This window comes from Pinus tabuliformis, chromosome 3_2 (assembly GCF_031772625.1).
Source record: "Pinus tabuliformis cultivar Carrire ecotype Pingquan chromosome 3_2, CPIR1, whole genome shotgun sequence".
NCBI lineage: Eukaryota > Viridiplantae > Streptophyta > Pinopsida > Pinales > Pinaceae > Pinus > Pinus tabuliformis.
In genome coordinates this window covers 899,111,992-899,128,874 of record NC_142302.1, presented here as the reverse complement: position 1 = coordinate 899,128,874, position 16,883 = coordinate 899,111,992, and the positions used below count along the sequence as shown (strand labels likewise).

The 16,883-nt window shown below is 37.3% G+C and overlaps 1 protein-coding gene across 1 annotated transcript in view; it reads left to right on the top strand.

Annotated features, from left to right (window-relative positions):
- The window catches only part of LOC149183518 (P-loop containing nucleoside triphosphate hydrolases superfamily protein), a 112,152-nt gene extending 96,639 nt beyond the window's left edge, over window positions 1-15,513 (top strand). The window contains exons 10-11 of the mRNA XM_089417164.1: window positions 14,959-15,014; window positions 15,190-15,513. Of these exons, the coding sequence (XP_089273290.1) occupies window positions 14,959-15,014; window positions 15,190-15,292 (159 nt within the window). The 3' untranslated portion in view covers window positions 15,293-15,513. The remainder of the gene's footprint in view (window positions 1-14,958; window positions 15,015-15,189) is intronic.
- The last annotated feature ends 1,370 nt before the right edge of the window (window positions 15,514-16,883 follow it).

The following is a 16,883-nucleotide window of genomic DNA, read 5'->3' as shown; positions in this document are numbered from 1 at the left end:
ATGGTACAACTGTGGGGTTGGTTGGGTAAAGGTGAACCAGGTGCATCTTCCTCATCCAATAGGTGAATCTCGAGCACTATTTGAACATGTCTGGGGATCCATGGAGTGTTGTCTACTGCTGTGGAGGCCCATGGCTCTCGACACACACCTTACATCTGCCAATGTAGCCCACCCAATGTTAGGACCCTGTATAGGGAGACCAAACCCAAGATGGAGACCACCTGCAATCTTGCATAGATCCAATGCATCCCCTAGCCAGTACAACAATTCATCAAGGAAATCGAGTAAAAGAGATTAAAAACTCTGGACAACAGGTGGGGACTTCCTAATGGCATGTCTTTACATATTGGGCTTTGGCATGTGCTAATGTCTCCAAGCTACAAACTGGGTTAACCAAGTATCTTATTAGATTGTTTCTAGGTACATCCTTTAAAAGGTGGTGGCGTGCGATAAAGAGATGAATAGAGTAGGGAGTGAAAAGGGGCAGCCTCGGGCCACATGTTGGGGTACAAGGGTAGCTGGTAAAAGGGAAGCCCACACTTGGGTATGCAATGTATAGGAGGGAGCAATCATGGTACATGAGGTGCCTCGACCTTGATTTTTCTACCCTTTTATGATTTTTGTTTATTAATTTCTTGGGGCTCAAGTGGTAAGAGCATGATGTGTGAGATATAGCAATGGATACCCCCTTTAAGGTAGGGTGATTCATTACCCACCAGGGGTTGGGACAATCATGGGTTCGTAAATGATAAAGGAGCCACATCTAGGGCTTCTAGGAACTAGGGTGATGGCCATGATGATTGGGTAGAGCTCATGTATTGGTTTTTGCCCACTTGTTAAACATGTTTGTCTTGACCATTTTTTTGCATTTTGTGGTACATTTTCCTGTTGAATGTCCCCAATTATCTTTTCAGCTGCATCAACCCCTGGGTCATCATTATAAGGTTGAGTTAATTATAATATCTTGATGCAAAAATATTTTGGTGCATGGTCCCTCATATTTAGACACCATGGCCTAAATATTTAATGGTGGAAAAATTATTAATACCCTTAGTATCAATTAATTATTTTTTCCGGCCAAAATAAATTAAAATCCTAAGCTAGAAAATTAATTAATCTTTATTTTTGGTTTTCCGACGAAAAAGTGGTTAAATAATTAGCCGGGACTTAGTTAGAAAATGAAAATGAGAGAAAAATAAATTCTCTCCGAGTGAAAAATATTAAAAAAGGGAATGTGCACTTTCCAAGAAAGGAATCTCCACAAATCAAGCAAGAAAAAATTCAAGAAAATATTTTTGGCCTAGAAAAAGGGAATTAATTCCTAGAAAAATCGATTTTTTAATGAAAGTCGAATTTATGGTCCATGTTGGTTAAGAGAATGGGGGTTTTTCGACGAGAAAAAGTCAAAAACAACTATTTTGACATGGATCAAGCATTTAATCAACCACCTTCATGGATCAAGCATTTAAGAAATTTGAAGGAATACAGGTAGGGTCCAAAGCCTAACATTGCAGCTGCAGTCACCACAAGACTATTCTAGCCTCATTCGAAGGGCTGATCCCACAACGTTTTCAGGACCAGGAGGATTTTGGAGAAGCCGTTAGTTTGGAGATTTTCTCTCATTGGATTTGTGGCATGATAATTTTAATTTGCATATTTTATGAGGTCCACAACTTGATTCTTTGTTTTGCCTTCCATATCTTTATCAATATTTTTTATAGAAATTTTGAAGACTGTCAAACATTTTTCTGAAAGAGAACGTCTAGGGTTTCTTCATAAATTTGTTTTTCAGGTCGGACAATTTTTAGAAGTTTTCAGCCCCTAAAAACCCTAGATGTCTAGGGTTTTAGGGCCATTGTTTGCATTATAAGGAGGCTATAGAAGATTTGAGGCCAATATGGCGCTGCAGTCATCATTTGTTGCTATAGCCTTAAACGCAATCCTTGGAGGGCCAATAAAATTTCGCTGCAACTAATCATTAACGTCATTCACCTTTGTTCTAGCCTCAAGCAGATTTTTACCAGGGTTTTGGTGTTATTTCTCCATTCAAACAAAATCCATTGGAATGCTTATAAGATATGTCTTGTAGGCTCAGCGAATTTTTTTAAATAATTTAAGATCTGATATATTAAGTTTTGCTAGCTAACATTTGTTTTGCAGGCCCATACTTCTAAATTGCAGGTGGGCATGCATCAAGATTAAGGATTTCTGAAGGATTTAGCTAGTGCAAACCCTAGACGGCTAGGGTTTTTGGCCTAAAAAATTACCATCTTGAGAGGATTTGATTTATCATTTAACAAGGGTTTCTTCAGGGGCTTGTCATGTTGAAGAATGTGTAACTAGGTTCGGTCTTCATAAATGTAATTTTGATATTTGTATTTAGAAAATAAAAGAAATATTATATTTGTTATATTTATCAATGAGTTTCGTGCTCATGAAATAGGTCTAGCACATGTCAAAGTGCTATAGGTAAGTCAAAGAGTCAAAAGAAAATGTTGAAGACCCTTAAGGGCATGTTACACCATGTATATATTTGTATAAGAGTCAAAGATATCCCTCCAAGCAAAGTCACAAGTCCTTCCATGCAAAGACACCACCAAAAGAAGCAAAAACGAAGTGGAAAAGTCAAGTTGGCCTTAAGTCGACCTAAAGGAGGGACAAACCTCTATATATAGAGGTTGTCCACTCCTCCAATGACAAGCAATCAAGCCTCTAAAACAAGCGAGATAAGAAGCTGAGAAAAGGGTGAAGAAAGACTAGCATAAGGAGCCACTAGTGCAACGAAGAAGGAGGAGACAAAACCGAAGTGTAAAGGGCTGTTCTAAGGGTAGATTAACGTCACACGTGCAAGGAAATGAGGGTTGTTTGCGGTCACTACAACAACAATATCACAGTTGCATATTTATCTTTGTTTGGGCTAGAAACTTAGGCCTATAAGGCCTCCTGCTAGAGCTAAGAAGAGGCTCTCCCAAGCGAAGGAAAAAGGAGTCAAATATAAAAGGAAACCTCCCACATGTGAGAGAAACTAGGGTTGCAGTGCTATCATATCAAGTTTGCAACTACACATCAAGAAGAAGCTCGGTTGGACAAGAGAAGGAAGGTATCTTCATAGGTGAATGATCTCACTAAGTATCAAAGATAAATATCTCTTCTAGAGCTCACATAAATAAGGTCTATCACTAGTTTCCAAACGAAGAAGGAGGACGAAGTGCCGGGGAACGAAGTGCAAGAAGAAGGAGGACGAAGTGTCGGGAAACAAAGTGCCGGAAGAAGGAAGGCCTTGACTTGTGCTTGGAGGATATTCTTGTCAAGGGTATAGGGTTTGGAATTGACCAATAAGAAGCTTCAATAAGAGAAATTTACGAAAGGTTTCTCCTCTCTAAGAGAGAGAGGTTTTGCCCTAGCAGAGTGCCAATATCTTGTGTTCTTGTTTCTTGTGTTTTGGTAGCAGTTTGATGAAGTAAACACACCTACAATAATAAGAGAAGAAGATCAACCTAACAAGTTAAATTGAAGAAGTGCTTCACAAATTGTTATCAAGTATAGAAGAATGCCCTAGATTCTTCAACATTGTATCGAAGCTAAGGTGACACATCAAGGAAAGGGCATCTCAAGAACACTCATAAGGTGACACATCAAGGAAAGGGCATCTCAATAACACTCATAAGGTGACACATCAAGGAAAGGGCATCTCAAGAACAACTACAAGATTGAAGCATCAAGCCAAGAAGTCTCAAATACATCAAGGACAAGAAGGTATACCATCTACTATCCATCAAAGAAGACTACTAAGCAAGAAGAAAAACCTTTCATGTTAAAGGCACTTACAGGAAGATCAAGTAAAAAAAGGACCTACATCAAGCTACACCATCTTCAAGGGAAGAAGATCTACAGGTCAAGTCATCACTCTCCAAGAAAATCTTATCATCAAGCATGTCTATTTGAAGAAATCATTTTGAAGAACATCAAGATCCAAGAAGGCAAGCCATCAAGTCTTCAAGAAGAAAGCAAGTCCACTACATCACAAACTTTATCAAGTAAGTATATATGGCCCCTCCTGAACATGTTGAAGAATCTAGGGAAAATGTAGTTAATGTGATTCTTCTTAGCATGATAACTATTTGTGAGGTGTTTTCAATTTTCTTCTTATTCCAATCTTCACTTATTATTATTAGAGTGTGTCTTCTTTAGTTCATCAAATAGCTATCAAAACAAAGAGACAAGAACACAAGATGTTGGCATTCTGCCAGGGCCAAAACCTCTCCCTCTTGGAGAGGAAAACCTGCACAAAATTCTTCTTATAGAGATTCCAATTGATGAATACCAAGACCATGACCCTTGACCTATTAGGCCACTCCAAGACCAAGACACCAATCCTCTTCTTTGTCACTGCTGAGATCATCATCATCATTGCTATACCATGACTGCTCCTTCATCTAGATCACTGTTGCACCATCGTTGTTCCTTCATCTAGACCTTCATCTTTGCTGTGCCAATGCTACACCTTCATTGAGAACTTGATGTGCCATTGCTTCACCTTCACCGAGAATCTTATAACATCAGTGAGATCTCCACTTAGATATATCTATATATATATATATATATATATATATATATATATATATATATGTAGCAAAATCTTCATCTTCATTAGGATCATGACCGTTATCATGCTCACAGTAATGCCGATGACATGCTGTATCTAGGATATATATACTACACCGAGATCCTTTCTCTATCAGGAATGTCGAGATTATGATTGTATCTTTGTCTGTACTGTGATCTTCACCAAGATTGTAGCCTTGTTCTCCTTTCACTAAGGTCAACTGTAACTATATCGACACTGTATTACAGTGACTTTGTAACTAGGCTGAGATTGCAGTGAGATCACTGCACTTGTCATCGAGATTCTGTACCTTCATGCAACCATTCGAGATTGCAGACTTGTCCGAGATTCTTGATTGTAAGCATCATTGAGATTGTACCTTCCTGCATCTTCGAAGTTTCAGAGGAATTCGAGATTTTCCGTGTCTTTTGCGGATACCCCAGCTGGGTATATATGGTTGTTATGTCTCCAGTTTGAGCCGACTTATCCAGGTGAACTGACATGTCATTATTTAATATATTTTTGCAGGTCAACATGATGTCTTTTCATCGCTTTGTTTGCAGGCTTCTTCTTTGAAGGATGGTGCTTGTCTTGGAGGGCTGCTTGACACTAGGTTGACTCATGTTCATTACATAAATGCTCAAGAAGAGCTCTTCAATATAATTTTGACTCTTTGACTTTCCTAGACCTATAGAATGAGCAAGAAACTCATTCATATAATTTATAAAAATAATAATTCTTTTTCTTGACAAGTACAAAGATCAAAATTACATTGACAAATACCGAACCTAGTTACCCTTTTCTTCGAAACTCCCTCTTAACTAGGGAGGTATTTATAATGGTACTTGGTTATTCTCATTCTAAAGAATTTCGCATAAGAAGAATCAGATTGGTAATCCCATCTATATAGCATCATATCAATCAACATTGTCATAGTGTAAGTTCTTGACTAACAACTCCATCTCTCCATGAGACCATGAGTTACAATGCTAGCGAGACCAATGATTTATAGACACCTTCATCATTGTCTCTCAAGGTACATACCCACCCAGGTGTTCACTGAGTATGACCTAGGATTATTCTTATCTTGGGTTCCCAGCCCTCAAAGAATATTGGTCCTCTTACCTACTCTTATCTTGGATGCCCTACATATCCTCAAAGAGTATCAGATGCCAGATGATTACCCAATTCTCCCATTCTTTCTTCCCAAGTGAAGACAAGAATGTTGTGTCTATCATGTGTCTACATTTCCATTCATGGCCTTCATCTAGATTTACGGTTGTTAGTCCTGTTCTAGTGCATGACGCATGAAATGGAAAAACACAATTGTCACTCCTTTGTAATCAGGGGTGATGTAATTCAAACTTCTTCTTGATTAGGGACCTTTCAGAGCTCCCTCTTAACTAGGGACTCTTTTATACATCAACAACTTCTTCTTCATGGGTTCTTCAGCTGCTTGATCAACTTCTCTCCTTGATGTCATGAAATTTAGTTGAGCTTCTTCCTTTTAGGGAAACAACCGTTGATCACTTTCCTTCTTATTTTGTCATGTCATTCCTCTTTGCATGGAAAGTGGGCTTCTTGGCATACATCTGGAACTTTCTTCATATGGCTACTCCTTTTTTCTCCATGCTTCTTTCAAGAGTTTCCATCCATCACATGAATGCTGGTTGTACTTGTACTTACAAGTCTTGTTCTAGTAGCCCTACATGAACTCATCTAGATATTATTAAAGAAATCAAAACATCATATTAAATTAAATCATACCCTACGAGATGGCTCTTCATCATGACATTATCGTGTAGGTGTCAGCGTCCTGCACACTTGTTGACATATCTCCCAAACATATCCATTGTCAAGGGTCTTCATCTTTTTCAGACTTTCATCAGAGTCTTTATATCTTTATGGGAGATTTCCTAGTCAAATTTTCTTGGTCTTTTGGATGTTGATTGCCTTCATCATAGTTGCATATCTCACGATCTCTTCCTTCCTCACCCATTCCATTTCCCGGAGCTTTTAATTAGAGTTTCTTAGTCAACTACCTCATACTTCATATAAGGACATATTATGTTGATTTCATCTAGTGTGACTTATGCCTTCTGCATTCTTTCAGAGGAGAAGATCCTTTTTCTCTTGATCATGCTTTTCAGGATAGAAGTAATGATCCTCGTTACCTACAACCATACGACATGACATTATAATATTAAACACAAGCATACATACTTTATTTTACCTTCAGGTCATCTAGGCTTCTTCTAGCAACTTCCTTGATTGAAAAGATCTTCAATCCCTTGATTTGCTTCATGTCATCATACCATCATCCTATGAATTCTATAAGTTGGAGTTTTTGATGAAACACTTACTTCTTCTCTAGATTAGTGAACCCTCCAATGAGGATTCCATCAGAGAATCTTGAGGATCTTGCATATCCTCATCTGGCAGATGTTTCCTTTTTTACTTGATGTATGATGAGCCTTGTCTTGGATGAATCCTTCCTTTCCTTCAATGATCACTAAAGTTCCCAAGAGCTATATCCTTCATGTTTGTCTGCCATGAATTTTGTCCTTCATGATTCCCATGGTGATGCTACGAGCTCTTGTTTCTAATGCTTCCATGATGCCACGATGCATCTTATTATCATTGTCATATCTTATATTAGAAGTTTATGAGAGGACCCTTTTGTGAGGGATACTATCCCAATCATAGTAGAGAGATCTGTTACTCCCTCTTTCCATGGCCCTTTTCTTCAACTTCCTCCATCTATTCGGTGACATGAGCTTCCATAATTTTAGCTATACCTATTCTGCCTTGTTTGAGGACCAAACTTCCGTTACATGATTTAGTCCTTTACCCTTCAATACTTTTGCCATCACCTTGTCTTTGCTTGAGGACCAACCTTGCCTTTCCTTTCTGCACATGGTTGAATTCTTTTATCCTTTAATACTATAGACTGCAACTTGTCTTTCTCTATCTAGCATAGAGACCACAAATTGCCGGGTGAGGTAACCTTCTTTGTTCATTGATATTTGTTACCTTGCTCATCAATGATGACTACCTTCTTATCATCATTCCTAGATCTTCATGAAGTTATTCCTTCATTCTTTGATACCTTTACTATTGTGTAGGTCTATGTGACCTTCTTTACTTCAATTTCCGAGAGTATATCTAGCATTTCATATATCTCTCTTTATGTCTCCTCCTATGCTATTTAATAAGTATGGGAGGACTTTTGAGGAATCCTATGAATCTCTTGATGGATTCAACCAATGCTTGACCTTCATAGACCTTTTCATAGATATCAATGATTTCTATTTTCTATGAGGATTATGACAATCCTCCTTATTCTATGCAAGGACTTTCGATTATCTAACCGATTTATAAATCCCCTTGCAATCATGAAATCATTTAACCAAATTTGATTATAAAATTGAAAGATACTTACTTGGTGTGTGAAGAGGAGATCTTCACCTTGATGCTTCTTTTGCTTGAGCTGCCCATCATTAGTATCCTTTCATCACGACTTCCTTGGAGACCTTCTAGCACCATGACATTAGTGGTCTTGACATCACCGAAACTGCTTCATGACCTTCCCAATTCATCTTTAAGGTATTTTTGACTTCAACATATTGTTGACATGCTAGTGATACTATGTTCTGATCTGAGCATCATGCTATTGAGATCATATTCATAGACATAATTTGAGACTGTGACAAGTATATTGATATGGTACTGCACTGAGACAATGATGTCTATGTGCATAGATTTGTGTAGAGATGCAATGTATAGAGAACTCAAACTTGTCATTGAATAACATAACTAAACTGTGGGTGGCACTGTATAGAGAGACTATCTCATCAATGAAACTGCCTTGATGTAATAACTATATTGAGACAGTGATGTAACATGGATTGTGAGAGGTATTCCTTGGATTACTTCTGCTTTGATGTCCTTGAAGACAGATACTTGTATGTCTCTTTTGCTGCCCTTCCTTTGACTTTAGCACCTTAGCTCCAATACCATGTTGAAGAATCTAAGGCAAATGTAGTTAATGTGATTCTTCTTAGCATGATAACTATTTATGAGGTGTTTTCAATTTTATTCTTATTCCAATCTTCACTTATTATTATTAGAGTGTGTCTTCTTTAGTTCATCAAATAGCTATCAAAACAAAGAGACAAGAACACAAGATGTTGGCATTCTGCTAGGGCGAAAACCTCTCCCTCTTGCAGAGGAAAATGTTAAAATTTGGGTACTAGAGGACAAGTGGTTCCCTAAGGCTTTGATCTTTGGCCTAGGGAAAAGTGTCCAAATTTATTTTTACGTTTCTCCTAAAGTGACCTTATAAGTGGTAAAGTCAATTTAATTTAAAAGTGAATTTATAAGTGGTAAAGTTACATTCTAATTTAAAAGTGACTTTATAAGTGGTAAAGTTACATTCTAATTGAAAGGTGACTTTATTAAAGTCAATGAAGAATTAGAAAGTGAAAAAGTGGCTATGGAAATAAAAGGCTAAGTGGGTTAGTTAAAAAATAGAAAGTGAGAATTAAATGCACATTTATTCTCATCCCTAGATCTAAATGAATCTCAGCCATTAGATGTTAGGGTAACTCAAAAGGCCATTTAGAGAATAAAAGGAGAAGAGGAGGAAAATATAAATTCATTCTTTCACGAGCATTTGAGAGAAGAGAAGAGAGAGCAAGGAGAAAATTTTTGAGCAGTGAGGAAGTAAAGGAGAGCAGCAAGAAGACATTTCAGCGAATTTGGACAGCAGCATTTATTGGCACGCATCCCAAGGCAAATTGTATAGTAGGAGGAAGGCACAAAAATCGAGGAAGAGGGATAGTAGCAAGGGCACAAATTTCGAGCCAGCTGTAACGCTGATACAGTTTGTACAGTCTAGACAACAAATTATGGGCATGTTTTTCGAGGTTGGCCGTACAACATTTAATGTTGTTTTATTGCTAGAAAATTTTTTGTTTTGGTTGTTTGCTGATTGGTGTGATTTTCGAGGCGGAGTTCAAGCACGAAAATCGAGATAAGTTGTAATTTGTGGTTGCTGGAATTTTTACTTTGTATTTCAGTTTCTCTGTAAAAGCATTTTCAGAATCAAAGAAGAGCTCTCAAACTGGTTTTCCCCAAGAGTTGCAGGGGGTTTTCCCAGGGTCACATTGACCAAAAATCACTGTGTTATTTTCTATGTGTGGCTGTCATAATTTTGTTGTGTTTTATTTCTGCAAATTTCAACAGTTGTGAAATCTCTAAATTTGTGTTTTTAGAAAAATATTGTCATTTTCAGATTTTAGAATTTTTATCATGCTTGTATTTAAAACTAAATGCATGGGAAAACTGATAACCGGAGTGGGGGCTGAAATTTCTTCAGAAAACCTGCACAAAATTCTTCTTATAGAGATTCCAATTGATGAATACCAAGATCATGACCCTGACCTAGTAGGCCACTCCAAGACCAAGACACCAATCCTCTTCTTTGTCACTGCTGAGATCATCATCATCATTGCTATACCATGACTGCTCCTTCATCTAGATCGGTGCTGCATGATGATTACTCCTTCATCTAGATCACTGCTGCACCATGACTGTTCCTTCATCTAGACCTTCATCTTTGTTGTGCCAATGCTACACCTTCATTGAGAACTTGATGTGCCACTGCTTCACCGTCACCGAGAATCTTCACATTCACCTGTACAATAAGGATGAGACAAGAGCTCAAAGGATTCTAATAGAATTAATCAAGGACTCTCTCATTCCTTAATGTCTCCAAATTTGAAACATCAAAAGAAATTTATGATAAACTAATAAAGCTATTCTCGGTAAGCACAGTGGGAGAAGTGATATTTCTCGAAATGATTTGTACAAAATGAAGATATCAAAGGAAGGAATATCTCCCTACTTCATTAAGATCTCTGAGATGAGAGATCAACTTCAAGAACTAGGAGAAGTCATGTCTGACAGAGAAATGACAACTGTAGTACTTGATGCTCTACCTGAGGATTGGGGCAACTTCACATCAAGCATATATGTCAAGAAGGAAGCTACCCCAGTAAATGAACTATGGTCTCTATGCAAGATAGAGGAAACTAGACTCAAAGCGAAAGATGATGTGGGATCAAAGGAGCAAGCATTTGCTACCATGGCCAAAAGAAAGGGAAGATTTGGCAAATTTGGTCCATGAAGAACAAGCAATAGAGATATGTCCAAAGTCCAATGCTTTGGATGCCAAGAATATGGACACTACAAAAGGGATTATCCCAAAACTTAAGAAGGACAACAACAACAAGAGAAAAAGGGAAGAAGCTCACATAACTCAAGAAGTGAAAGAAGATGAGAAGCAAAAGAAGGAAGATCATCCAGATCTCTGCTATGACTAAGTCAACCTTTTTACTTATGTCTTCTTTCAAAGTTTTGAGTAGCATCGGAGCATATAGAGATAGGATAGAATGCAAACATAAATCTTTATACATAATTTTGTATATGGAAATGGTAGATTGAAATCAATCTCCACACTATAATAGCTCAGCTAATGGTGATGAAAACATTGGATTTATGCTCATTGGCTTGATAAAAGATGGTGAGAAAGGAGTAGGCTTTCGAAGATGGCATATGAGGTGATCAGGCTATGATGGCAGAAGGGTTTGGGGCTCTGTTGTGCAATGCCCACTCTCTGTCATCCAATTCTTGAGGCAGGAGCGAAGGTCAAGTTAGGTGGGCAAGAAAAGGAGGTTGGTGGCTTTGATTTTGGGAGCACAAGGGTGTTGTGTCTCTTTGGTGGCCCATGTTTTGGGGAGATCTCCTTATCTTTTCCCTGCAAAACGCTCGTTTCAGATTGGTTATTGCGTTGATGGAAAGAGGGCAGCGAAGACATACAGCTCAAAGCGAATAGGTTTCAGATCTCGGTCAGAACTCTTAACAGGCATTCCATCCAGATTTGGGTGCAAAAGGAACAAAATGTGGGGCTTACAAAGCAGATTCTTGAACAGTGTCAGGATCATCTACAATTGAAGTTTTATGGCATATCTTAGGACTCTACACTGTTTCTAGTGCTGAGATTGCGTGGGGGTATCATAGGCTCCAGAGCCCCAGCCGCTACAACATCATATAAGGACGTAACACGTGGAAAGGGGCCAGTTCAAATGGAACAACCATCCTCCATCCCAAGGCCATACATTGTGGAGAAGGTGGATGATATGCCATCCTTGGATATTAAAAACCAACAGGTAAACCATCTCTTTTCTTTCCTTCATTCAAGGGCTATCATCTGTAGATTTAATGGGTTTTGGCCAAAAACAGATGCATTGCATCAATGGATTTTCACAGCCTGGACAAAAAACCATGACATCTATCTTTGCTGCAAGGGCTTTTTCATTATCCAGTTTGATATCCGGGAGGATCTTGACAAAGTTCTGAATGAAAGACCTTGGTTCTGGGGAAGAGCAGGGCTTTTCATAACTCCATGGTTTCTGGAATTTGACCCCACAAAAATGTTGGTCAGAAAGATGCCAGTATGCGTTTTACCTCTCCCTTTCTGGCATCACAATGTTTTGGAAGATATCGGGAATACTCTGAGCATTAAAAAAATAGATAATGAGCGAATTCAACAAGGACTAGTTACTTTTGCTTGAATCTATGTTGAAATGGACCCAAGCAAAGGTCTTCCATTCACATAATGCTGAAAAATGGAACATTTCAATGGATCCAAAGTCTAGACTATGAAAACACAGCGTCCAGATGTCACACATCCATTGAAACAGGACACCTGTAGGATTCTTGTCCACAGGCCAAAACCCCAAGGAAGAAAAAGGGCCAAGCCCGCAATACGAAAAGTTGGCAGCCTTTTGATCCCACATGTTTAGTAGGATGAAGACTAACAGACCACACCTACTCGAGACAATAAGAATGCCCAGAATACTGAAGGCACATATCAGCAGGCACAGAATGAACAAGATGGTGAGTTGAAACACGAATCTGGTTCTACTGATCTGCTGGTATGCCAAAAGGATGGGATAGGGGGCACAAAGAGAGTACATGAACCAGGAAGTTCTGATTCTGAAAAAGAACAACCCCCTGAGGTGACGGGGGTAGAATTGGCAGTAGTTCATGTTCACTCATCTGGAGGGAGTTAGCAGAAGGTTCAAAAAAAGGAGGTCAAGAAAGAGAAAATAAATGATTATTATTATTCTTGATCCTTATTTTTCCAGTGCTGATAGGCTGGAATTCTCATGTAATTTTTTCAGTTTTTTTCCTTTGCACATAAGCAGAGTCGGCTTATCTTACTGAATGATTTCAACATCTACAGAATGCAATTTTGTTCCTTGTTGATTAAAATTATGGATTTTTTTCCCTTTGGAAAAACAAAAGATGGTGAGAAAGTCTTTTGCTGTCAAACCCCTACCTCTGTTTTTCAAAATGAGGGTTAGAAAGCCAAAAGTTGGGTATTAAGATGTAATTGGTGCAGTCACAGCAATATATTTTCCATTGAATTACGATAATATCACTGATAAGAAATTATTTGATATTTATGGGTGATAAGATCATTTCCTTGAAAATTGTATGATATGTGGTGATATTTACAATATTATTGCCATAATGATAACATTTGTTGTAACTACAGTGCAAGAGGGATGAATTAGTATGGTGCCAAACTGGTTGCCTCACCTCCATGACCCAAGGTGTATATTAATGTTCTTTGAACTATACATTCTGTCGTTTTCAGATGGACAATCCATGTCTTCCAACATATCATTTATGTTGGATATTTAGATTGTTTGCGAGATGATGGGTGGATTTAAGGAATTGTGGCAATATGTTTCATTTTGACAATGGATGACATTCTAGATTTTCTATTTTCTGTCGAATGTACATCTTAAAAAGTTTTAAGCACTAGTTAGACCACATGTGGTGGCTATTGATACCAATCTTCTAGGACACTGCCTCATCTTCAAAGCTTAATAGTCGTGAGAACATAGATTGTCACGGACATTGAAGATCTGGGGTAATTAAGGCCCTGAGATTAATACACAAGGATAATGCTGCTTGGATATTGGTTCTCAGTGTTATAGGTCCAGAGGTCAACTCAACTTGCTGCCGAAGTGAGAAAAGCTTAGTGCTAGAGTCAAAACTTGCTCAAACTTACAATGACTCTATGAGTTTAGAAATACTTTCCCAAATCCATACTAAAAACGTGGTTGGTCAGGAATGATAATGCAAAATGTGGAAAGGAATAATGCCGTGGCATTTTTTTTTTCCCATTATTCACGCGATTTCATCATCCATTGAGTTTGGGGTGTGATATAAAATTTGGTACTTTGGTGCGACAAACTATTTGAAATAGAATGTAATCGTACCTTTGCCTATATAAAACTAATTGCTTTTTCATGCCTTTTATGTCTTTTTATCAAATGAAAAATTTCAAGCTTTCATGTTTTATGATGGGGTCTTCTGTAATTTTAATTTGAGCAATATGCTCCTTGCTCTTTGGCTTTGCCTATTTAAAACTAATTGCTTTTTCATGCTTTTATGTCTTTTTATCAAATGAAAAATTCAAGCTTTCATGTTTTATGTTGGGGTCTTCTGTAATTTTAATTTGAGCAATATACTCCTTGCTCTTTGGCTTTACCTATTTATTTCTGAGTCTTGATCGTGTGATTTTAGTTAGACGTCCATCTGTACTGATCAAATGTATATAATATAAATAGTCTGTTGCATTGAATAAGAGTTTCATGACTTTCGGTGTGTTTTGATAAATTTTGCTGTGATTGTCCTCCCTCCTATTTATTTAAGTTGTGCACATTCTTATTTTTGACTTTATCTTATTGTCATTATTTTAAGCCTACCATCTCGAGAGAAATCCACGTTGACAGTAGTCAGCTCATTTTTCAAGGTTTAAGGAAATTGTTGGTTATCTTGTTGAAGTGACTAATTTCCACTTATACGCACACTTGTGTTTATATCCAAAGGCTGGAAATCATACGAGGGTGATGCACATCAGGAGAACTGTTGGTCACAGAAAATTAACAAGGGCACACGGTGTATTTATATGTTATCACTGTGTCTGAATGATGATCAATGGTTTGCCTTTTCTATACTGCCTGGTTGCATTTCATGTGCATGAAAATTAGACATAAAACTTGTTTTCTCTGTCAATTTAGAAAATTCTTGACATATAATTAGGGTTTCTTTTTGTTCACTACGAGCTTTCCTGCTCCTATATTTAAGAGTATTCTAAGGCTTACACAAGTATCATGAAATGATTACAACAAATGGCAGAAAACTAGGTCGGGTTTTGAATGTTTTTTTAAAATAATTTTCAGCTTATCTAATACTGAAGTGTTTTTCAGCTTGATGACTATAATATGGTCAACTTCCTACCTCTTGATAACAGAAAAGAAAAAAGGTATGTCCTTTTTTTATGATCACTATCCATATGGTTTCCATATATATATATATATATATTTCATTCTATTTGGAGATTGAATTCTCTCTGCCAGATAGCGAAAGCAGTCTAATTTCAATTTTTATTTTTATTTTTTTTATTCGGTTCTCCCTAACAACACTTTTCTATTTGGCAGCATGCAATATATTTTGTCCCATATTGATAATGCCATTCAGTTTGGGGAGGATGCTGATGTCAAGGTTAAGGATTTTGATCCTGAAAATGAAGATAGTGAGTGAGACTTCCTATGGAGATACTGAATGAAAATTTTGCTTATTGTATTGAATCTTTCTGGATGTATATTGATCTAACCACCAAGGAGCCTTGCAAGATACGTTACAAGACATATGTTACGTGCCTTTAAATTTGAGATCATTTAAGATGGATTTTGTATCTGTGCATTCATGAATGTTTAATACCAGCTTGCGTTTTGTATTTATGAAAAATATGTTACAAGACATGTGTTACGTGCCTTTAAATCTGTGAGATCATTCAAGATGGATTTTGTATCTGTGCATTCATGAATGTTTAATACCAGCTTGCGTTTTGTATTTATGAAAAATATGTTCTTCGTATGAGCGTAGCCAGTTTCAAAGATGTGCACATTTATTTGATATATAAACTTTCCTTTGTTACTGGATCCATCTATGGAGGATCTGGGAACCATGTGTCCACAGGTCTGGACAACTAAAGTAAACTGTAAAAAGCAATGTTTGGAGCCATGGAATCTTAATTTTTCTCTATAAAATAATCTCTCCCCCATTCAGAGATGTGAGTTTTCTGTGTTTCTGGTTCATGTTGGTTTTGGTGAAATACAAATTTACTATTCTTCCAAAACACAAAAAACATAAAATAGGAAATACAGAAACGTAACGTTTGTGCCCTGAAGCCTTGTGCCTTTAAAACATCCCCTCGTCCCCATCGTAAAACACAAATCTGAATTTTTCATAGCACTCTGCATTTCCGAATTTGTCTTGCGATTTAGAGTGAAATATACTAAAGTGAATTTTCTATGTTTCTGGTTTATTTTTTAATATACATATTTGTGTTTTTATACAATTTATTTTTTATTTTTTTATACATGCAGTTTCTCTCTTTCCGCACCCCGAGCTTTCAAAACACCTAGATCGGTGTCTGGATCCACATCTGTTTCCATGCAACTTGGAAACGTTCCAATAACTAGTTACAGAATAGTGACCAAGAAACCAAACCATAGAGGGTTTTCTAATCCTTCGGTTATATATCTATTAAAAATGTATTTTATTTTGAGAAGTTTAATATGGGCATTGCAAAAATTAAGAGCGTTCGATGAAAGCGTTCCACGTCATTTGCAGAATAACTCGTGTTTGGAGGATATTTCATAGCAGTTGGGTGATGATTGTTACATTTGTTTCCCTAAACAAGGCATATATTTATCGTTGTTCTCCATTGGTTCCCCACTTTGTCACTGTGTTGCTCTGTATCTGCAAAATAATACTTATAAGTAAACATGATAGTTCCATTGATCTGAAAATGAGATCTTAGACAATTATTAAAGTATTACAGACTCATGTGCATGGATTTCCCTATGTTACTTTGTGCAATGGATCGATAAAATTGTGAAATACATAGACAATGAAGCAGTTAAGAAGCATAATAGACAACACACATAAACACAACAAATTTAATAAAGAGTTCACCCAACACTCATGGACTACATCTCCTGGTCTAGCCTTCAGTGGTGACCTCTCTATTATGTCTTCAGAAGTAGAGTTTTTACAAAAGTGAGCTCAATTTGAGTTGCACACAATAGATACAAAACAACAAGGCTTTACTTAGATTTCCCAAGTC